This window comes from Achroia grisella, unplaced genomic scaffold, assembly GCF_030625045.1.
Source record: "Achroia grisella isolate CSIRO2021 unplaced genomic scaffold, CSIRO_AGI_Agris_v1 utg906, whole genome shotgun sequence".
In the NCBI taxonomy this organism is placed as follows: domain Eukaryota; kingdom Metazoa; phylum Arthropoda; class Insecta; order Lepidoptera; family Pyralidae; genus Achroia; species Achroia grisella.
Genome location: NW_026713064.1, coordinates 2,891,039 through 2,915,507, shown reverse-complemented (window position 1 = coordinate 2,915,507; position 24,469 = coordinate 2,891,039). Strand labels below are relative to the sequence as shown.

Here is a 24,469-nt window from a genome sequence, read left to right as displayed (position 1 = left end):
TTGTCATTCTTCGTGATATGTGTCCGCAGCTGGCCTTCACAGATTCACCGAACGATAGGGGGCCAGTGCAGATGGCACTCCGAACCCGCAAATGGACTTATAAAGCGGCTAAAGGTCAACTTCTGCATGACAGATACGATTTTAGTCTGAGGGCTGATAATCTGAGGGCACCGAGGATTTGTAGTGCAAGGGGGATAGATTGGGGGATCCACCCCAATCTTTAGGTCTTAATGCATCTTCTTAAATAGCTTTGAATGAGTGTACAGTACTTTATAGAACATTTACTTGAGTATACCTGTTAATTAGGTTAAAAATAAAATTAAGGAAAAATTATATAACTGTTCTTGTATCATTGCTATGGAGATTATTAAACAAAACGGAAATTTACATTAATATTGAATTTAATCATCTTTAAGATAATCAATTAAAGAAATATGTTTATGTGGTTCATTATTACTTTTGTTATCAAATCAAATGTTACCATCATCAGTAGCCGTTGAAGTGCTAGCATTTGACTTATTATCCTCATTTTCCGATTTTTCACAATCACTTTCACTGCATTCGCCATCTTCAAGTTCATCTGACCCTTTCTTGTCCTTCTCTGTCTCATCAACACTAAAAATATCTTTTTCTCTGTCATCAGAGTTTTTATTATTTGCAGTATCATTCTGATCAAGATGGCTTTCTTTTTTCTTCTTTAATATTTTCCTGCGTTTTGTTTTGCTGGCTTTATTGGTTGCATCCTCTTCTTTATCCTGTAAATTAATATCTTGATTGATATTGGGGAGTGACTATGAGCATTTTATTTACCTAAGGCGGATTGGCCTCGGAGTGAAACCTGAGAGAAGTTTTTCGTCAGGTTTTCAACCTCTTCTTCAGTTTTCATTACCTGAAACAGAAAATAGTATTGTATTTCATACTTGGATATTTTCTACTAATGAGAAACAGATATCTTGAGATTGAAAAGGAAATGAGTTATTATTGGGGATAAAGCAAAAAGGCCTTTAAGTTTACTTTTGGAGAAGTACTTAATTAAAATAATATTCATTACATTTCCTTTCTTTATTATGTTACAATATTTTAATGACAACACTTTAGGAATTAACCATTGCATATCATAATACTAACATTAATAAATGAATATTAATAATAATATAAATAAGGTACCCACCCTTTTTTGCTTCTTAGCTTTCTTTTTTTCGTGAGCTTCTAAAGCAGGATTGCTAGCGCTTCGATCAGGATAAGAGTGAAATACAAAAGTTTTCTTATCTTCTGAATAGTAATAATAGCATTCTGTATTTGTATGATAATACAAACCAAGTTCCTGTAAAATAAAATAAGATTATTATTATTTGATGTCACTCAAAATTTAATTATGATATATATCATTATTATTTGGAGCATTTCCATCCACTTTGGTGTAAATAAATCTTTATTTCATCAAGAGAAGAAGATCATAATTTATAAATTGTATTAGATAAAGATTTAAGACCATTAAATGATATAGTTAAATTAAATTAAAGATATGGTATAGTAAGAAATAATAAGCCTGGACAATTCATACAGTGCTATCTAGTCCCAAGCTAAGTGGAGCTTATGTTATAGCCACTCAACAACTGATGAAATGTTTTAATACTTTTTTTTAATATATGTTTTTAACACAATTTCATAATACACATAGTAAAGTTGGCAGAACTCACAGGATTATAATAGTACCCAGTTTTATAGTCATAATACATGCCAGCAGTTTCAACATACACCATGCCAGACTCCTGTAAGGCACTTTGAGCCACCTCTTTCACTTGGTCTGCTATACTCTTCTCTGATTCACCTTTTTCTTCAGCTATACTCCATCCCTTTTCCTCATTATCTAACTTAATAGTATGTGTCATTTTTTCAGTACTTGCATTAGAATCTAATGTTTGTGTATACGAGTCTTTTAAAGGTTTTCTTACGGCATCTATAGAATTTACATGTAAAATATTCTCATCACTGGTTTTTGTTGAAATTTGAGTTAATTCATCAGTCTGTATGGAAGACTCAAGAGTACTGCCATTTTTCACCTAAAATGAGTAATGTTTCAAATATTAAAAAAGCTGTATATTATTTCTATAGGGTGACAATTTATATTAAAAAATAACAGTCCCAGTGTTATAATACAACAATTATATAAAATAACTGAAAAGTCGAATGATTTGCTTATCAAGTCTTAACATTATACAAAGTTAGGTTTAAAGTCTAAATCCAAAATATTTTTTAAAATTTAACAAGACTGCAATAATAGAGAAAATGGTTTAAAAACTAAAATTACACACATATTGTAAAACTTACCAGCAGACTATGTTTTAATTTAGTTATAACCAAGTTTTTTCTTTTGATACACATCCTCATTTTGAGTATTAATTTCAGAATTTCAGGCCTATATTTTAGAGCTATGCGAAGTTGTCGCATATTAAACTTTTTTAATGTTTTCTTTGCTCTTGCAAAGCCTCTTTCACATTCTTTATCTGTAATGTTCATGGTTTTCTTCTAACCACTTACTGTAATTGATAAATTATAATTTTATTTTAAAAAAATCTATTAATTACTATATATTTGGTAAACTATTTGACAACTGTATATAACATTTTATTCTGACAATTCGGCAAAAGTGACATAATCAATTATGACATTGACATATTAGAATAACTTTATAAGGGTTCAATGGAAAGCAAAATAGGAACATGGAACCCTTGTTGCGACTGTGTCTATGCATAAGAGTGTACAAACCTCGTCAACGTATAAAACTTCAATAATAGTTAAGGTATTTGTATTATGAAGACCAGTTGGTTCCGACAGTGGATTGAGGAACAGGATCTTGCTAACATTTCATTTTTTTTTGTTTATAGTAAGTAATTACAAGTCAAGTTCTTTAGCACAGTGGCGCTATTAAATTATTCGTTCTATTGATTACTTATATTTTGTATAATGTCATCTAGTTAGCAGTAGAAAACCTGTTAAAATTAATTTTGTTAATTAAGAACTGAATAATTAAAGTTCTAGCACAGAACGCAGGTTTATAATAAACAAAGAGGTTTTTTAATGTTTGTAAGGGTCACACTCCTCACGCCACCGTTGGAACTCCGGCTGCCTAATATTAGCTAGGAAGCCTAGCTAATAGAACTGGAAATTGTAATATTCAATTTAGAAGATTTCTGGCTTGATAAAATGATTGACGAAATTAGGTTCTACCTCGTGGACTATAAACTCTGTTGCAGAACTTGTCTTGTGAATACAATTTTTAAAAGCTTCAAAAATAATTGCAGCAATCTCTATTCATTTGTTTCAAAAGATGATTGTTATAAAAGTACCCCCTGTATTTTTTATAAACCAAATTGTAGATCAATACAATTGTTTCCCTACTGCCCTTTAAGTTACAGTGAAAACACACATGGTAGGTATGAGTGCGCATATTTTCAAATGTATGTCCATTAATGAAACTCTACTTAGTTCCGGTCTAGCTAGAATTTTTTTTATTTATTATTTATCCATAAGTTTCTAATTCTCGCAGCAGACAGATGGATAGATTTTTACTAGGGGCACTTTGTGATGTAAAATAAAACGACCAATTTATCACTAGAACATTTTAATAATTTAAAAATAAAAAGCTCATTAATTACATAAATTATGTGCGTATTCAATGAGAGGTGTTCAAACATAAAAAATATGCCAAATTAAAGTATATCAAATTATGAAAATGGTACGGTTTACAGTGGACATTATTAAGTACATCTAACATGTAAAAGAAATAAGTGACATGATATCCTGTAAAATTGTATATTCGTATTACTAAAAAGATCTATAAATGCAAAACTCTAAACGAGTATACAATAGAAAAAAAATACATCCAAAGAAACATGTTTATTATAGCTCATTTCGTTCATAGTTTTCCTATAGTTTACATGATTTGTTAATCTTAAACCTATGGTAATTAAACAAGTACAAAATGATATTTCGTCTTATAAATATCTATTCATAGCCTATAACTAGAGTCAGTTGTATAATTCATTAAATATTAATTGTATTTAATAGTGTACACACCATCTATTCATGTCGAGTAACCCACAACAGCGATTCGATTCGGCTCTAAATGTTACAACTTGTGCTTTTACACCCGATTTTGGATCGGCATACATTTACACACTTATTATTTAAACATACACTGTGTATGGAAGATCTACGCTAAAGGCTATAAAATGTTACATTTTCGATATGTTTAATTTTAAATTACATTAAATAACAATTGTCGAAACAATGGCACACACTCAGCCAAACGCATATCATTGTTTATTTTGGTCTGGACCTAAGTGAAACTAACGGCAGTTCAGTCTCGTATTCGTCGCAACAAGACATCAAATTAATATTGAGGTAATATGAACTAGCTGCTAGAAAAAAAACCACTTCAGTTTCTTGCTAGTTCTTCTCAACTAAATAGCTAGCCGAATTGAACGGCAGTAATAATGATAAAAAAAATATGTATATCTTTTGCCATTGGTGGCAAAAGGTGTCCAAATTATTTTGACTGACTTTAGCGCACCATATTCCTGGTGGAGGCGATGCATATCTATTTATTATTATGTCAAAAGACATTAAATTTCTTAAATTTTTTAGTTCACCTACTAATTTTGCGGTTATATAGTATTATTTTAAATTAATGATATAGAACAATATAATCACTGTAGATCTTGCAATTAAGATCACATGTTTTTTAGTTTGTATTCATGTAAATGTGGTAATAATAATAGTAGTAAATAATCATATTACTTGAATAGTAATAAGATCCTTACGTATTGTATTGTGTACGGTATATGACATAGTGTTTGTTTAGTGCCTTCTCTAGTATGTTAGAACATAACACCTCAATATATTAACACTTATGCTATTGTTAGAATGGAAAGAGAAACCGGAGAACAAAAAATATAAACAAAGAAAATGAAATTCTCTAGACTAGATTTACTTATATAAATCAAATTTAGATTGAAGACTAAGTGGCCAATGAAATTGCGACTTTAATGCAAGTAACAGATAATGCCAATTGCATGCTAAACTTTCTAAAATACCATTGTTGAAAAAGACTGAAAGACTGAATTGGATGTAAACACAATGATAATATCATCACAATCATCAACTATTACTGAACACAGATTTGCACAATAATATATCTGTGCATTAAGAAATTGACGTTACGAATAATTTATAATATAATACATTTCATAACGTCTACAATTCTGTAACATACTTTACAGTTTTCAATACTGTTTTCGTCGCGGAACGGTTTTTTAAATAACACGAATATGACTCATACACGCCTGGTTAAACTTCACCTTATTCTAAACGCTACTATTTTAACATGTTCTACTTCAACAATAACACTAAGTTAGGTACATTATATTATTGTGAAGTCTCCAGTTTTTATATAATTGAACCAGCAACACCTAACCGTACCGTGTAACACCTAATTCTCAAAGCTAGTACATAAGTACGTAACTAACTTATACATACACATATTGTATAAGAAATTCGTAGTCATACGGCGCACAATTCCTTGTTTTTACGAGGTGTACTTAATAAATATTCGTATTAAATGCATTCTTAATAGCAGGGAAAGTAATTTCAGGAAATTATTGATAAATTATGCAAAAATATTGTAGAGGCTAATAAATATATGTAACAAGTACAGAACAGTGTATCGTGAGTTCGACTAGGGAAATTGGAGTTCAAAATCCACATATAAACGAATAATTTGTGAACCGGTTTCATAATACAGCTGTGTATCATTAAATTTTATAATAGTGTAAATGCGATCAATGTTCTGAAATAACTTAAGAGATGTTTCAATTTGAAACAATAACGCTGTTTCATTCATGCCATAAACCTACTGCGCTTTTTATTGATGGAGCAAAGATCGCGTTTGCACATTACAGACTAAAGGTCCAATACCACGGCCTTAAAATTATTCCAAGGTGCGTGGGGCCTTTGAAACACAGTAAACTTACAAACTAGATGTTGCTTAAGGTAGTGAGGCAGTGCAGTCTTAAGGCGGGACGTATGGGGGTGGTTTCCTGTAAGTGGGGGTGGCTTTTGGCCTAGGAGGGGTACGGGAGGCTGGGAACGGGGGCGGGGGTCTGTATGGGACGTCTTCGCCACCCCTGTAGTCAGGTGCTGGAGGCAACAAGGGTGGTTTTTCTTCACGCATGATGATGGGACTCTTGTGAGCTGGTTCCGTGTCGGCGCGCTCTTCGAGTTCATCTTGGAATATCACCGGGATACCTTTAGAGCGGAACGCTTGCCTTTCTTCTTCGTCACCAACGCTCATTTTACCTGAAATTGATCAGTTGTTGCTTCGTTACAATAAATTAATATTTATATTTAGATCCCATTTTATAAGAACACACATTTTTATAGTAATAATTTAATGTAGATTTCGACATAATAATCTTAGCCGTTCTGATCTGCAAACTGCGTTAACTTAAACAATAATAATTTTGGAATATAGCCTTTATCTCAATTTTCCATATTATTTATTCGACTTAATGCAGGTGGTTAAAATGAACCATTCAAATTAAATCATTCCATTATCTGGAAGATAACGGTTTAAGTTATAGTTAAGGTTAAGAGTTTAACCATTTTTATAAGACCTTGCATCATCTTATTATTATGTCGATGTATATAGGACAGTGTACATTTTGATGCTTTATTTCCGCTATGATGACATTTTGTGATATCGAAGTGTATATACAGACAAGATTGAAAGTGTTATATTTCGCAGCAAATAAAAAAACAAAGCATAAATGTGGTTAACATTTAGCTATTTTAATTCTCAGTGAAAAAGCTCTAATGAATTTGATTTCCATGTCAACAACAGTGAGTGATTTTTATCTTTATTGTTAAATCACCTTATAATTTCGATTCAATCATTCGCACCCCCTATACAATGAAAAGTTATATTAATTTATATAATTTTTACAGCAATAAAATTGTAAACATATAGTATCAGTTAACGCATCATTTTCAATACGGGAATAATTATCAAATTATAATTTTTTGGGGTATGGCTATCAATAATAGAAGTAAAATGAATTTATATCAAACACTATTGTCCTAAAGGGGAAGGAAATCGTCACCCTTGTCAAGTGGTGAAGGAATCTAAACAAATATGAATTCGTTACCACATGCATGAGAAAGAACAAGATGGCGGATCTTGTTATGTCTATCTCATATATATAGAATCGAAACATACTATGTAACTCATTTTATAAGCTGTATGAAGGTTGAGACGCAGATGCACTTTTTACAAAATCTATCTCAGTAGAATAATACTTTTTACAAACAGCGAAGTATAAATAATTACTTCGTAAATATAAATATTTTAAAACGAAGCTTACCAGTTCTACGTCTTCTGTACAAAACGCAAGCAATGATGCCAGCCACGAGGATCATACAAACGATCACAACTGCTGGAATGATGAAGGTAACGAGGTAGCCAGACTCGGCCGAGTCTGCTTTAGAGTTGAGCAACTTTGTTGAACCCGGATGTACTTGTATGGTTGTTTTAGGCACTTTAGTGTTCTGTTCGGCGCACAGTCCTAAAGGTATAAGCCTTATGGACATAACTTTAAAATCTTTATCGAACACGTGGTCGACGTTCTCCTTGAGAGCGCCACCTGTTGAACCGCGTTCGTCTACGATTATCATTTTGCGCAATTCCTCGATTTCTTTCTTTGGGCATCTATCCATTGGTAGACTAGTATTGTACCTGTGAATTTAAATGTTTCAGTATTGAAATATAGTATTTAGAATTAAAAAAATATATAAATGTAAAAAAGTAATAAAGGGTGTCAAGATGAAAAACATTGAAAGAACTTTAATAAAGCCCAGCAATAAGTAGCATAGACTACGACATAGTACGTTAATATTCCATTAATTGATTTATTCTTTCATTCGAATATAGAGACAGAGGAGGGGAGCGAGGTGGATGGTTTATGTAAAGATTCCACACGTGCAAAAAGAAAGTTAGTCTTTGGGTAATGGTATACCCAAACAAACCGGTACAATACATGGCATTTTAATTGATAATGACCGATTTAACCAATGTTTGGTGGAAAGGTAAAACGTACGTATAAAAAACAGAATACTAAATATCGTAGTAGTACTCCAAAATGCTTATTTTTTTATCATGTCCGAGAAACAATAGAGTTATATTTTTTTAATATACTTACCAAATAATAGTGGTAGGGTTGTCAGTGATACTATTAATCCTAATATTGTCTGTGCTCTTCTGCCCAAAGAGTGCAGCTAACTTCTCGACAACCTTTCGTTTGTTATTGGCGTCATATGCGAGTTGTGCGAATGGATACTCCATTGTCATTTGGAACTCGACAGTGGGACGAATTGTGGGCGATTTCACAACTTCTACAATTAAGCTATCATATGCGCTCTTTTTGCTTGAGTCTTCGGCAATCTGTAAAATAAGAAACACGATCAATACCCGAGTATAAAAAAATGTCTTCGTATGTGTAATCTGAAACTGTTTTAACCTTTTTATAATTAAGATATAGATACAAATAAATTATTAGACACATTGTCAATAATACAGATTGAATAATAATAATAATGTTCCTGAATAGAGTAACATAGTCAGTGAATATAGTGTCTATGCCTGTTATAAGAAGCTACAAATATCGTCGCTCATAGACAAGACTGTTTATTAAAAGACTAGTAATGGAATCAAGTAACTTTACTTGATTTAGGATATCACAAGACTTACAAGCTGATAATGCACACTGCCTTCGTCGCTGGGTGCGGGAAGACCGTAGAACTCCTGGTTACGAGTGTCGAACTGCAACCAGTGGCCGGCCGGCAGCTCCGACCGGTCGCTGTAGCGGAGGGACAGCGCCAGGTTACGAGTGCCACCGTCCTCCGGGTCGAAGAACGTATCCTGGAATTTTTTTTTGTACAGTCTATGAAGAATAATGTCATATTTTACATGTAGTTTACCATTTATATAGAGTAAACTCAAATAATCAAGTATTCCAAACTATTCTTTTGTTTCCCCGAATTATAGAAAATATTTAAGAATTTTTTTTTGACCAGAGGCTGATAGCTGTTATTTGATCCAAAATAAATTAAATATATACATCCTTCATTTACGGTTCTTTTATCTATACATTTAAATAAAATTCGTGTGTCTATTTGTAATATTGAATTAACTGTTTTATACTACAGGCATATGAATATAAATACGGTACATACACCAAAATAATATATTTTTCAATTTTTGTCTGTCTGTTTGTTTTGGCTAATCTCTGAAATAGCTGGACAGATTTTGAAGCAACTTTTTTTTGGCAGGTAGCTGATGTAATAAGGAGTAACTTAGGCTACTTTTATTTTAGAGAAATTGTTTTATTTTAGACAAACAAAGTTAAAACGCGGACGAAGTCGCGGGTACAGCTAGGTTCATATAAAAAGCTACGTGTGGGGAGCGGTTTTGTTGTATACGTATTCACAAAAAAACGTATTCCAGTATTTCTATCATACCTATAGTACAAACTGTTTATTTTGTGACTAGATGACGCCGTGTAAATTGTCTTCTCTACATTATTACACATTCACAGATTGTAAAAATTTTATCCCAAAGGGGATAACAAAATAGGCTATAATATTTTTTATGGAAATTCGTCATCGATCGTCGTGGAGATTTTTGGGAGATATTTTTGGAGCCTTTGTTCAGCGGTGGACGTCTTCCGTGCCGAAATGATGATAAATCCCAGTCGGTGAGTCAATGAGTTAGTAACCCCCTGTTTACGTACCTCCGGCACCTTGTGCACGAGCAGCTGGCCGACGACGGCGGTGAGGTGGTCGACCTGGTTGCGGGAGACCGGCGGGAAGGCGTCGGGCGCGCGGGTGGCGGGCGCGGGGGGCGCGGGGCGCGCGGCGGGCGGGGCGGGCGCGGGCCGCGCGGGGGGGTCGCAGCGGCCGCGCGGCTCCCAGCGCACGCGCACCACCCGCAGCTGCGGCGTCATCGCCCGCGACAGCCGCGCCGACGCCGCGCCCGCTTCCGTCTCCGACTCCATTATCTAAACCGTGTCTATGTATTAGTACGTGAAGCGAAACCTCGTACCCCCATTTACGAAAATAACGAAAAAAAATTCTTTTAAACGTAAACTACGAGAATATTATATGAATTTATAACTTTCTCTCTTCTCTGAGTTCTCTTTTTTTTCCATTTAACTCTCTTTAGTTCTGTGACTGTTTGACTATTTGGTATATATTTAAGTTTAATGAATATATATGTATATACATATTTTTTGTTCTGTTTATATTTTGTTGCATTTTGTTTTCCTTTATAATTTTGCACCGCCAACAATTATTCTCTGCACCACCTATGGTTGACTGGTAGAAAATGCCGCATTAAATTGCAGTGTTAATTTAATATACTGTACTATACATTATATTGTGTGCATTAAAGTTAAATAAAATTACTCCGTCCCCGTAATTTCCGTCATTTCATAAAATTTTAAAGTCACTGCTTAATTTGAGAATAGATTGATATTGTTCGTCTTTCATGTTATTCGTGAAGAGACTTATGAAATGTTAAATTTATTATAGTCGAATCTCTACCCCTCGGCGCCACTTGTATTAATATAGTATTTATATTGGGGGGGAGGATTGTTAGTCTTGAGGATTAGTGGTCCTATTGGTAGTTAAATCGCGTCGACCTTCACACGTCGTCGAATTGTGGCACTCCGACCTATCCGTAGATTTAACTTATCATAAGAGTCTTTGAAAGATTCTGTTATTACAGCATAACTATATTGAAACAATATAAACAGTATAAAGCATAAAAATGTAACAAACCTTCATCAGCCTATTAATATCGTCCATTGGACACGCCGGATCCTTGGGAAGCGTGTCATTTGTCCAAACGAATTCGCATATATCGTCAGTTTGTGTTGCTTTCAATACAGTCAGGTGGTGCATATCCGTATCTCTGAAAAGGTTGACAATCCCTTCCAGAACTCGTATCTGCCAGTCGATGACGTTGCTGTATGGCTTACTGAGTTCGATATTCATGACGAACTGATGGTTGATTGTGCGACCGCTCTTGTGTTGCTGCACGGTGATGTCGAGGGGCCCTCGGGCTACTGCGCCTTCGCTGTCTTTGGCTTCGACAATGAAGTTCCAACGCGACACGTGCTTTTCCAACGGTCTGTAATTTACATAATACGTATGTTTATGTTCTTTTTCTATTTACGGCATTTACAAAGAATATTGAGTTGGCTACCTATTGGAATACTTTTATTATTATGTATGTACTTATTAAATCCGCGAATAAAGGAATTTTTGGGCGCGAATATAGGAATTGGGTCGCATTTTTTTAATCCGCGAATAGTGAAAACTCGAATGAAGGAAGCGCGAATAAGAAGCTGTTACTCTATATAGGTCTTAATATAAATTATTTACTTCGTCCACCAGCAGAGTCCAAAATAAAAATTTCTTAAAGTTTAAACTTTAAGAAATTTTTATTTTGGAAAGTTAGAATTTAAAATGCATTAATTGAAGACGGTTCTAAATAGTCGTATATAGTATATTTAGTCTATATATACGACTGATTTGTAGATTATAACGAGTTCTCTCAGATTCATAAACATGCATAATACAAAGCCTATGTACATGTTTACCATTTCTGTTACATTAAACAACTGAGCAGTTCATAATATAAGTATAGTAGACCTGACAAACGTCTATTTTCGTATTCTCATTTTATATACATCTTGGTGTTTTTATGTTTACTACTCACAATCCATAAACTTCACGGCTGGCAGGTATAAACTGTATCCACGAGTCCTTCCGGAGCGGTACATTTTCTGCTTCGTACATAGTGAATGAGAGATTGGTTCCATCTTCTGCGTCGGTGAACAAGTCTGCTGGTATGATATAACTGAAAAATAAAAGAATTCATTGAAATTGAAACTCAATTGAATTAAATTATGATTTATCTACTATCTATTCTCCCAGTTAAGATATATATAAGTTTTGGACTCATAATACTTAGTTATCATATACAGACTTAAACCTCTATTGTAACTTACTCTTATAAAAGGTGTCATGCTTATACGTTTTTGAATAATGTAACTTGCTTTTCGTTATTATTTATGCCCTTATGCTCATTACTGGGCCGTATGATTGTTTGACACCATCATGATATAAAAAGAATACATTCCTATGCCTATTATTAGGAAGCAGGTCTTACCGGAAAGCTTTACCGGCCGTGATGGCTAATTTCTTCATATGATGCTTGAGAGTTGGCGGCGTATTCATTGCGAATGTCACCGTTTCAGTAGTGAGACCTATTATTGTACTACTTCTCTGTGAAGATCCATAATCCTGCAATTATATAAATATATTATATATTTTTATTTACAAAACGAGAGGATGGACCTACCGCTTGATGTTAAGCGGGCTAAACAAGTCGCTTCGTACTCGTGTATTGTCAATTCTTGTGATTGAAGATATTTCACCACAGTACTGTAAAACAAACGTATATGCAGAACAATAAAATAACTATTTTATTGTTCTGCATATACGTTTGTTTTACTGTATATAACTCACTAATCAAACAGATGTACCATGTAATTGTATGCTGCTTGGCGACAAAATTTATTAGAGAGGAAGAGGACTGATCTCAAATCTAGACCAGTTCGAATGAACATCCCACCTAGATTTGTTTAGTTGTTTGAAATTATATAAAAAGTGTATAAGACATTAAAAATGACTAACCAAGGTACGAAAATCAGTAGTGCGATTTTTTTTACATTGTGTATGTTACATTAGAATGTGTGTAGAAGTATATAAATCCTTCACCGCACTCTAATTATACTAAATACATAGGTCTAAAAATACAGGTTTAATAAAAAATACAATTTTGTATACTCAAAATATATCCAAGTGACGATACTGCAGAGGAGAAATAATATTATATTAAAATAATTTTGAATTTTGTTATGGTTAGTGTTAGATAATGAATGAAATACCAAAACAACACTCCTCAATTACCAAAATATCTATTTAAAGTTATGATTAGTTAAAAATGTGTTTTGTGATACCTCTATGGATTCATTTTGAGTTCACCCAAAAACGAAAAAAATATGATGAAAGCTTTATTAGTATTAAACGGACCTGCTTGGTGACTTCCTGTATTGTAGTTTCTGGAACTGAGGTAGTAGTGGGTATATCTGACGACGACAGTGTCGTTTGAGCCGTCGACAAGGTCGTGGGTGGCAGAGATGACGTCGTATTCACCGTGGTCAGTATAACCGGCGGTATCGGTAGGAACGACGTAGACGTTTCCGGTATTTGCGTTGTCGTGGGCGGTAACGTCGTGGTCGACGTGCTCGTGGACGTCGTCGATGACGGCGTCGACGATGTCGGCTGTTCGGACGACGACACCGGCGGTAGTTCGTCCGAGCCGCGTATAACTACTGTTTGCTGAAAGTGCCATGCGGACGCTCACACGATGTGTCGCAATTGTAAACGGGAAGACAACGTTAGGAGAAATTCCATTGTTTGCTGTCGATTAATAGGGACACTAGTGCTATTATATACCGTGCACATCCGGTTATGTACATATTTACAAATCCGTTGTATAGGTAAGTAATCTAAAGCAGAGAAAAAGAGAAAGAAGGAAATCGATACATTAAGTTTATAGAAAAAAGTAATTTTCGTAGATCAAAAATAACAATTAGGTATGATTATCCTATCATTATTAAATTTTATATACATGTATGTTAAAATAATAGAAACTAAAAGACACGATCTGAATATCTGGGCAAAGAATAATTCATATTTATATGTAGAATTGCAACTTTACATTCATGAGAACAAAAGATTCTTTAATAAAAAAGAATTAGGGGAAACGACCGAAACAACGATAATGATCAATACGTCCGATTATATGTGAGTGATATCAGTTAATGATTTGAATATGAAAATATTGAATCAGTATGTATTTATAAAATAATAAAGATATTAAATGCACTTCCACAACGTTGTCTTTACGTCCATCGATTAGTAAATTTAATGATAATAATCCGAAAAGGGATAATTGTAAATTGAATTTAAATAATTACCATATACGGTTTTAAAAATTTTAACTATTTCTTCCTTTTCAGACTATAATTAATATTTAGAATTACAGAATGGGGCGTGAATAGTATTAAGTACTGATTAGAGATTGTCTAAACTACACAGTACCCCGTGTTAACTTTCAAACCCACACACTATTAGTTTAATACCCACTAGATGATAGTTAGGTTGAAACAAGAGGATGGTTGGACAGAGAGGACATACCGCTTCCATTTCAGTCGTGGTCTGCACCTCGGATACATTGTATTCGGGCAAGACCGCAGGAAAACTGCCGATACGCCTTGGGATGACTGGAATTTCTATCGTGTGATTCACATTGCTCGCTTCAGAGGCTGAATCGTAAGGTGTGATCTTCACTTTGTCCTCCTGATAGAAGATAATTAGTTCTGTCATTATGTGTAAGATACTTTTTTAGTACAGTGTGTTGCATACAGAGTATTTTGTCATGCCAGATTACATGCTACTAATTTTATACTATCATTACTTAAAAAAATATGTTACTAATACTACAGTAACAATAAGAAAACAAAACTTTCATATTATAAATTTAAAATAACATTTTATATGTAAATCATAAAAAAAAACTGTGCTGTTTACAAAATATGTAAAGAAAATATATAATTATTTTGCATTGCGCCGTTATAGTGTACGTATTGAATATATGTATGTACTATTGATTTATTAATAAACTTTAAATTTATAATTATATTACAATTAGTAACATACGAGAATAACATCAACTATTAACATCCAAATCTAGGGTTAATACGTTCTACACTAATCTAAATACACACTTTACTAGTAATACTAATTATAACACCTCAAACCACTTTTTTGGTCCTGCAGCCAAAAACGCGAAAATATTAAAGAAACTGTAAGGAAATCGACATAGCATATGCAAATGTGCAAAAACATATTTATGAAGTAACTTAAACCTACTAATGTGAATCTTAACTGCGTCAGAACATAGCCATTTCTATCTTATGCTCTTAAACGGCTATTGAATAGAATAGCGTTTCTACAATTATTATAAAATTGTTAAGTTACATGCTAGTATAAATGCTATGTGTTCTTGAAAAACTTAATGTTAAAATAAATGTAGCAGTTTAAGTAGTTCAAATTCTAATAAACATAATACATATATTATACATTATTATTTATACACCCGCCGTAATAATAAATTATATAAAAATCACGCAGACATGCAAACACAGAAAGCGCGAGAGCGGGTTACGACAAACCTCTGTGGTATACGTATTAGTAGAGGCGAGCTCGGGAGTGGTTTCTTCGCGAGCGGTGGTGTATTCCTCGGTAGTCGTAGGGTCGGGCGTGGTTTGCGGGGAAGTGAGCGGGGAGGTGGGAGCGGGCGTGGTGGTAGTAGACGTGGTAGGGGGGGATGTCGGGTTTGGTCTGTTGGTGGTGGTGAGTAGAGTCGTCGTCTCCTCGGGCTCGGTCTGAAACGTGTCGGTGGTGGTGTGTGGCGCGCTCGGGGCTGGGTTCTCGCCGTGGTGGTGGCGGTGGTGGTGCGGGGTGGGCGCGGGTGTGGGGGAGGGGGAGGGGACCACCTGCAGCGCGCGCCGCGACATACACTATGTTAGTACTGCCACCCATTTGTGCACACCCTAGCGAGCCCTGTCTGTGGTTATAGCTTCGAAGGGACGTCTTTAACTGAAGTTACATATATATATAATATTCTCTAATAATAAATATAAATATGTTTATATTTATGGCGTATCGTATTATTGTATCATCAATACAATAATACGAACTAGTTGAACTTTATGGCTATTATGGCTATATTCCAATACTCTTCAATCAGGTGGCAATTATATTGGACTCTTCCATAAAAAAATATATAATTCGCAATTTAGTTTCGGTAGTTTTTAATATGCTTTTATTATACTCTCACGGCTTTTATTTCGGCTCTTATTAATATATTATCTGTACAATTAGGAAGTAATAACAGTGAACTATACAATTTATATCTATCGCTCATTACATTATCTCTCATAGTCTGTCCCCTATTAATAGTTTATAATCATGGCCTATTGGTAAAATATTTGATATAATTAACAGTCTACAGATAGCATGTACTGTTGTCTATTAGAAAACGAAGAGTTGGACAAAGAGTCATCCACGAGATTTTTTTTATTTTTATATATAAATGTTATTTATATTTAAGAAAAATATGTTTATTGGAAAATATATCAAAAGTAGACACCGCTCTATGAGCATGAATCTCTAGGAGTATAATAATTAATATACCAAAAGTACACAAAATTATTAAAATATTGGGAAATCTAATCTAGCTTAGGAAGAGATGACACGATAGTATTGAATTTCAGTATTTTACTTAGTATTAAACATCCTCTCAAAACTCAAAAGCTACATAAAGACAACACAATAATAATCAGACATTACAAGGTTTATGTTATTAACACATAAATGAATAATAATTTACTCAGTCCATTAGTCACGATAAAGTCGTGAGTACGGATAATTCAAAGCGGCATGAGTATTATGATAATTTAACATTTATATTTACAAAAAGCTCGTTAAAAGCTGTGTTAAATAACCACACACGAAGCTCACTCGCTGTATATATTATTGGAATTATCAATTTATGTTTAATGATTGAATATGTACGAATGAATAATGTATGAAATGTCCAATGATTTTTATGTAGAAGATACAATTTTATGTACCTACTGTTGTATAAAATAAAATAAACACATGTAAAATAAAACACCCACTATAATGAATATTAATATACACAAATATTTGTTTAATTCGACCAATATCCGGTCGAAGTGATATAAGAGTAGTTGATAAAGAGAACAAATAAAATGTCGTTATAGCTATAAAAAACTCATTGAAATAATTATAGACGTGAAATCAAGGTGTAGGTAAAATAAAAAAGAAATGTCCATTACCCTCTGCATATAAAACAAGATTATAATTTATAAATGTCATTCACATTCCATGCTATATGGGGTCCCGACAATGCTTCTATTGTATGATGTGACATAGACACGAAAGTGCAAGGTATGCATTCCATGATGGGAACACTAGACATGTTGTATATTTATTGGGAACATCAACATGTTAGGCGTATTTAGATAATAGGTATATTTATATATATAATTCAATTTTTCATTATGATGTCATTGTCTGAGTTGATATATGAATCACGGATAAATATTTAGTATGCGCTCAATTATTTGCGGTTTAATATAAATATGTCTTGTATAACTCGTCCTATTTTTATTACGAGTATATATTCAAGTCCACTCTATAGTCTATGAACTTCAAATATTCAAATTCTTAGAGATTTTATAACAAAAAAAAATCATCATTATAAATATAATATTTTAGATTTAACACAATAATATGTACTAGTATTATAAAAAATCGTAGCCTTCCATGTTTGAGGTTTCCAATAAATAAATAGGTGATGGTATAAAGGTTACATGTTATGGATGACAGTATCATAGCAAAGTGACATGAAAATCATATATCATAATATAATATTAGTAACACTGTGCCTGAAAGTATACATTTTTCAAGCACAGTTGTATGATATATATTACCTAATTAAAACAGATACAGTAATTTAAACTCAGGAATGTCGAATATCATTAAAACGAAAGTTTATAGCTTTTATTTTAATTACGAGCGTAACATTTTTTTTAAATGCGTCAAGATTAATCTCACATTAAATTAGAGGTTAGCACAATATATGCTATTCATAATAGATTAAGGCGATCAAGAAAACCTTGACCGTTGTTTTTTCATATGAAAGATATACTCATATGATAAACAACAGGGACTTCTGGTATTTGTATACTCAGTGTATAAACACGTGTTCGGAACCTTTTTAATGCTACACATACGTAAACATACACATCTACATACAAAAATAGTAAATACTGTTGCATTGTCTACGACTATCATTGTTCACTTTCACATTAGAAAAATGTGGTTAAATTTTAGAAAAAAAAAATTGCACACAGTTAACAAATGTGTGACAGTGCAAGGACGCGCGGAGTGCTAAAAGTAAAAAATACTTCCATTTTTCAGTAAAAAATATACTGATAATATGCTAATAGATATCAGCCTGCATTCACTGATATGCAACTGCTTTTTTTATATGCATCTTGCGTTTTTTTAGTGATTTTCCTGATTATAACAATATTAATACAAATAATTTATTCCTAAAACAAACTGCTTATTGTCTCGAATCAGCATCTTTTTACCCGTAGCACCACGTGTCGAGTGTAAGCTTCAGTTATTGTTCAATTTAGAATTTTTTACCACTAATATAATTTACATAACCATAGACTTAGTGTGTGATAACCACAGCATTGTTATTAATACTATTTAATCATAGCTGAAAAGCTTACACTTCTTTACGTAGGTACTCTGTGCTTCTAACTTAGTGCGTGTAATAAATAGACCCACAAGCACACTTACGGCTCCGTCATCGATGCGGCTGTAATCATAGTCGTCGTTATTGTCATCGTAACCGCTGTAGTCTCCATCTGCGTCGAGATCGGCGTCTCCACCGTCGTCCTCGTTGTCGTAATCGAACCCGCCGGACCCTTCCGGAAGTTTTAACTGGAATATAAATATTTTTATATTAAACTATACCGTCATAACCACACACCCTGTCTGTTGCTCCCGATATCCGGGTGGTCAGGGGAATTTTCAGCTGGCGTGGTGAATGCAAAACTTGATATGGCAACATTTTAACAATTTTTTTAGAATCATACGAATTATATTTATTAATCCAAACAAAACAACAAACATTACAGTAAGAATAATACTCAAATTATTTTTATATTTCTTAGTGTAGTTATTACATTTTTTTTAGTTGTACAGTACAAGTTTATGTTTAGCAAGTGGAGTTAAGCAGATGGAAAAGACGAGATTGACTTTTTGCAGAGGCAAAATCACACTGTTTAAGACGGTTATGTGATGTATCAAATCGAATAAAAATCATTTATTCATGTAGGACAATTTAGCCTCTTATGAACGTAATTTTTTTATATTAATATTTTTTCCTTACCTGTGAGGCAAACTCAACAGATTTCTTTTAAAAGCCAGTTTATTTACATTGTGTACTTATGTATGTGTCTATGTTTAACATTAACAGAAAATTCCTTGCATGAACAACTATTGCTATGCACTATATGTATATATATATGCCTACTGACCTGGCGCTTGCGGCGTGGTGCGGCGGCGGCTGCGAGACGCCATCCTAACACGGGCAGCTGCAGGACGTGCGCCAGAGATCCATCCCGTGCCTGTTCGCGTAATCCCGCTACCAGCACCTGATGGCGTGGCCACACCTTGTTCTTGCACCCCACCTGATATGAAAATGGATTTAGACTAAAAATCAATATGATTTTAAACGTGAAATTAGACAATTGAGTGAATCTGAACTCTTTTTCTTACTAACATTACTGCTGTAATAAATTTTGTATATTACAAACATGCTATGTAATTACTAAGACAAAGGAATTACTAAGAAAAAGGAACAATAATAATTATACCCTTGTGTTCAATTCACACAACGCCATCTAGTCCCAAGTTAAGCAGATCATGTGTTATAGATACTAGTACTACTAGTACAACTGATATAAATAAATACTTTTTGTTTATAAATAGATACATAATATACATAGAAAACACCCATACGGATACAATCAATCATACTCATGAATACAAATGTTTGCACAGTGCGAGGAATAGAACCTGTGACCAACGGATGTAAAACGGTGTGCTAGATGGGTAGATTACCCACATATTGTTGTTTCTTATTATTATACCTATAGTACAAGCCGTGCTTAATTTCGTATTAGATGGTTCTGTATCTATAGTTCTAAGTTATTATATCAAATTCATACTTTAAAAAAACCTCACGTTTAAATAGATAGCTGTAATAGCGCCTCCGCGCCTGTGCTGCGTGTTACCGGCGCCACTCTTCAGTACTGTCAATGTGTGATCCACCTCCGCTTTGTAGGGCTCCATCCAAAATTCATCCTGTAATAATTCATAGAAAATAATATTATAACATACGTTTAAACTCGTATTTAAAAAAATATATATCTCACTTTTTAGTTACATAACTCTATGTAAATTGGAAGGTTCAGGCCAGTCCCTAAAGTTAAAAATCAACAGAGTATACGAAATATGCCACAAGCACTCCCTAGATACTTAATACAAAACTACGATCTATGGCAGTGATTTTAAAGTCGAATTATAGTAAATTGTACCAATAAATAATAGTTGCTTTCCTTTACTCCTGATCCTCAGAGAAAAGATTTGCGGCTCACCTAGGACTCGCGTTACAATTAGTATACTACTCGCGACATAGTTCACTCTTACATAACACCTCTTTCATGCACTTCTTATAGATATATACAGGTATGTATTAAAGACATGTGAAAGATTTAACTATATAAACTTATATACCTATTATAATTATAATTATTACTCATTAAATTTAGGGATATTGCCCAAAGTTGACTAGTAGTTCAAATATACTAATATATATAGAGTTATATATATAATATTTCAATGTTAAGGCGCTATGTGATAATAGAACCATAATTAACTAAATTTTTATACCACGAATTACCTACTACTAATATTCAAAACTTGTTGTATTGGTAAACGGAAGCGTTGAAGGAAGCAGTATTGTCTTCCCTTATATGGCGTCTTCCTTATCTTAGTTACTGTTGCAGTATGGACGAATAAATACAATATAATGAAAATAATATTTTAGTCATTAAGGATATTGTTTAAAAATATTAATATATTGCAGTTATTATAAATAGTATATTATATAACTAGTCAGTAATCAACAACATAATGAACAATAAGTTACTATACGTTCCACGATTACAATATTTTAAAATGGCTTATAAAGTAAGGCAAATATAATAATAATGATATTAAACAATTTTTACTATTTCGGCTGTGTGTGAATACTTTAACGATCTGGCGAGTTTCCTTCGCTGTTGAGAATGTAATATTATTAGATTAAGTACTTTGTCACTAGGTTATAGCGATATTAATAATGTACAATTTCATACGTCTGAGTAGCTATTAGGTAATAATTTGGGGTTTTGAGAGACTCATTCAGAAATACTGAAAATATTGAAGATTGCTTATTAAAATTCTTAATAATAAAGTAAAATACATACACCATCGAGGGCCATAAATTTGGCAAGTTCCATGAGCGCCCGTATTCGCTGCCGCGGCACTATGTGGTGGAACGCACCATCTACCAGTATCACCAGGACCAGCCGGCTCTCCGCGCCGACGCATGATCCGTATTTAGACTGCGGCTTCTCTTCCGCTTTCTTCACCTGGAATGTGGATTAAGAACTCAGTAATGTTATTCTGATTAAAAAAAATTACCGCGATATTATGAAAATATTTTTCATACATAACTAGAATCTCGCGTTTGCTGGCGAGAAATCTATCATATTTATAATATATCTAAGTAATATAACAGCTAAATGATTTTTTAAAATATGTCAAGTATTGTTTCATATCATACAAATATTATATTACTTAATATTTATCGTACCTTTGTTTCCACCACTCCACAAATCCTCTCAGTCATTCAAAGGTTGACTGGAAGAAAACCTACTTATGGGATAAGACAGCCATTGTAAGAAATTGTTTCATAAGTTGATTGTATCGTTTTATACTAAGTTTTATTGTACAATAATGTATTAAACAACTTACATTAAATAAACAAACATTTTCCTCTTGGTAATACTAGTATAGATATCACTACGTATTCTATTTATGTATGGTTATGGAGTCAGAATACAATGTATCGCCCAACAATCCATCCCATTATTCCCAAGTATATCTTAGAAGGCTGCACTTAAAACAAAGCGATAAGAAAGATAAACATTCATAAATATATTTTTTTTTACAACTGTCCTATAATAAACCGTGGTTATTATAGGACAATATAATACAGTGTGGTTAATAAATATGTATGTTGTGGTATCACTATCTCATTTGTTCGAACATTTATTAATTACTAATAGACTCAATTCTCTTCTTATGAGGAAGGATCTATTTGTAACCAGTAGAGATGATAGTGGTCATAGAGATGATAATAATCCTAATAAAATTAGAAGATTTTTTTGAAGGCATACACTACTGGTAATTCCAATTTGCATTACACTACTATCCTATTTTATTAAGTATAGAGTACAAACGAGTAAAAGTAGTGACGGTAAATGATTACCTCTGACCATGCTCACCTGCAAGAACAAGGAAGAAGATTGAGAGTAAGTTGATATTTTAATAGTTTTTAACGAAAATATATGTACAGGTGAAATTTACAGGGCACACTCAATATATGTAAACGCATGGAATGAACTATTATCAATCGAAAATTTTCAAAACATTTTTTTAGAAATGAAAATGTTTGTTTTTTTTAAACAATAAACAGAGCATCGGTTATTTTATTATTACTATTTATTTACAACTTAACTGGAAGATTACTAAATGAATTGCTGTTCTCTATAATAAAAGAAATACATATGTTCATCGTGCGTGTGGTGCACATATTTTTTAAGATCTGCATTAAATTAATTTGTTATTTATACGGACATATTAACTACACTGTAATTAGATGTACATAATGAGTCGATACATTTCGTGAGAATATTCATGATACGATTGTTGAGCTCAGATTTTAATTCGTTGAATAATTAAATAGAGGATTCTATTGTGTAAGTACCCGAGCAATTACTGATTACTGTGGTTAGTAAAATTTACATGGCAACTAAAGTGCTTGTGAAAATCTAGATATATATATATTAGAATAAAATAGAAATATCGATCGATTATCAACAGGGAATTCATCAGATCCCGGTTTCAGAGAAGTTGTTTGTAACACTTTATTGCACAATAAATACATTTAAATTAACTAAAGATACAACGATCTTAAAATATATATATATATATATATATATATATATATATATATATATAAAAAATATATATATATAAGATGTACAATAGCGGACTTATCCCAAATGAGGGATTTCTTCCAGTCAACCTTTGAATGACTGAAAGGAATTGTGGAGTGGTGGAACTACATATATATATGACAATAACAACAAAGGAAAAAGAAGCAAACGCATTATATAACTATAATATATAACAACTACAATATTAAATAAATATTTAAGTATAATATATAAATACATATATGTATATAAAACAATAATAATAAAATAACAAATGTATTAATAGTAACACCAGAAATATATAAAAAACAATATTACTATATAAAAAAAAAATATGAAGAATACTAAAACAGCGCATCTGCAGTGTGACTTAAGGCGAGCCTTAAAGGAGTAAACCGATGAAGACAATCTGACCTCCGTTGGCAGAGCTTTCCAAAGACGAGCAGACTGTATTGTAAAGGAGTTAGTGTAACAATGACTCGTATGACACGGTATTGCCAAAACTAGATTATGACTGGAATGAAGACGGTCATCAGTCCGTAACCGGAATCTTTCGTGCAGGTACATGGGTGAACTGGAGTTGTAAAGGATCTGATATAAAAGGGTAAGCAAATGGATGTTACGACGGTCACGAATAGGAAGCCAATTAAGTTGCTTACGATAGACAGAGACATGATCAAACTTACGTAAACCGAAGATGAATCTTATGCAGAGGTTTTGCAAGCGCTCCAGTTTATCAAGTAACTCTACTGAAGGATCTAGGAAAGCACTGTCGTAGAACAATGTAGTACAACAAGGGTAGTACAAAATAGTACAAAACCTTCGCATAGATATATTAATAATACTATTTAACATAAAAAATAATAATATCTAATAAATAGATACTATAATTTGATGATTTGATGCTTGTAATTTGTCTCGACAGAATCTTCAATTCTTCAGTTTGAAGAAAGTGCGTAACACTTCAAACAGTAGATATAGACAAATAGTTCGGCATAGGTTCAAGAAAGAGGGAAAAATCAAGTTAGTACATTAATATTATGCATACATAAATAAAATGTAACATTTTTATTATATGTATACATAATATTGATATATTACCTTTATTCTTGACTACATTCAAGTCTTTAAATAATATAACTGTTCTTTGTTAATAAAAAGAACCGTAGACTTCTATGGCAATATTATTGTTTTCAACCGTCTACTTTAAATGTTCACGAGTTAAATTGATTTGCAAATGTAACGAGATTCAATCACTGTATTGTCTGCTTCTCGAG

The 24,469-nt window shown here is 33.0% G+C and overlaps 2 protein-coding genes across 8 annotated transcripts in view; both read right to left on the bottom strand.

Moving 5' to 3' along the window:
• LOC131853860 (angiogenic factor with G patch and FHA domains 1-like) overlaps positions 1–2,626 on the bottom strand; it is a 32,690-nt gene extending 30,064 nt beyond the window's left edge. Inside the window, exons 1-5 of one of the 3 annotated variants that reach the window (XM_059204927.1) lie at positions 2,332–2,626; positions 1,701–2,063; positions 1,172–1,324; positions 839–889; positions 482–755 (exon numbers count right to left, since the gene is read on the bottom strand). In XM_059204927.1, the coding sequence (XP_059060910.1) occupies positions 482–755; positions 839–889; positions 1,172–1,324; positions 1,701–2,063; positions 2,332–2,520 (1,030 nt within the window). In that variant the 5' untranslated portion in view covers positions 2,521–2,626. Of the gene's footprint in view, positions 1–481; positions 756–810; positions 890–1,171; positions 1,325–1,700; positions 2,064–2,331 lie in introns of all 3 variants that reach the window. The other 2 variants (XM_059204929.1, XM_059204928.1) reach the window with 2 other exon arrangements.
• Positions 2,627–3,608: 982 nt separating this feature from the next.
• The window catches only part of LOC131853858 (dystroglycan 1), a 121,764-nt gene continuing 100,903 nt past the window's right edge, over positions 3,609–24,469 (bottom strand). For 3 of the 5 annotated variants that reach the window (XM_059204924.1, XM_059204922.1, XM_059204923.1), the window contains exons 6-20: positions 21,396–21,560; positions 20,110–20,229; positions 19,401–19,553; positions 18,658–18,801; positions 15,426–15,638; positions 14,389–14,550; positions 13,219–13,527; positions 12,293–12,426; positions 11,840–11,980; positions 10,897–11,248; positions 9,849–10,115; positions 8,807–8,977; positions 8,259–8,500; positions 7,425–7,795; positions 3,609–6,360 (exon numbers count right to left, since the gene is read on the bottom strand). In XM_059204924.1, coding sequence (XP_059060907.1) covers positions 6,074–6,360; positions 7,425–7,795; positions 8,259–8,500; positions 8,807–8,977; positions 9,849–10,115; positions 10,897–11,248; positions 11,840–11,980; positions 12,293–12,426; positions 13,219–13,527; positions 14,389–14,550; positions 15,426–15,638; positions 18,658–18,801; positions 19,401–19,553; positions 20,110–20,229; positions 21,396–21,560 — 3,231 coding nt within the window. In that variant the 3' untranslated portion in view covers positions 3,609–6,073. The remainder of the gene's footprint in view (positions 6,361–7,424; positions 7,796–8,258; positions 8,501–8,806; positions 8,978–9,848; positions 10,116–10,896; positions 11,249–11,839; positions 11,981–12,292; positions 12,427–13,218; positions 13,528–14,388; positions 14,551–15,425; positions 15,639–18,657; positions 18,802–19,400; positions 19,554–20,109; positions 20,230–21,395; positions 21,561–24,469) is intronic. The other 2 variants (XM_059204926.1, XM_059204925.1) reach the window with 2 other exon arrangements.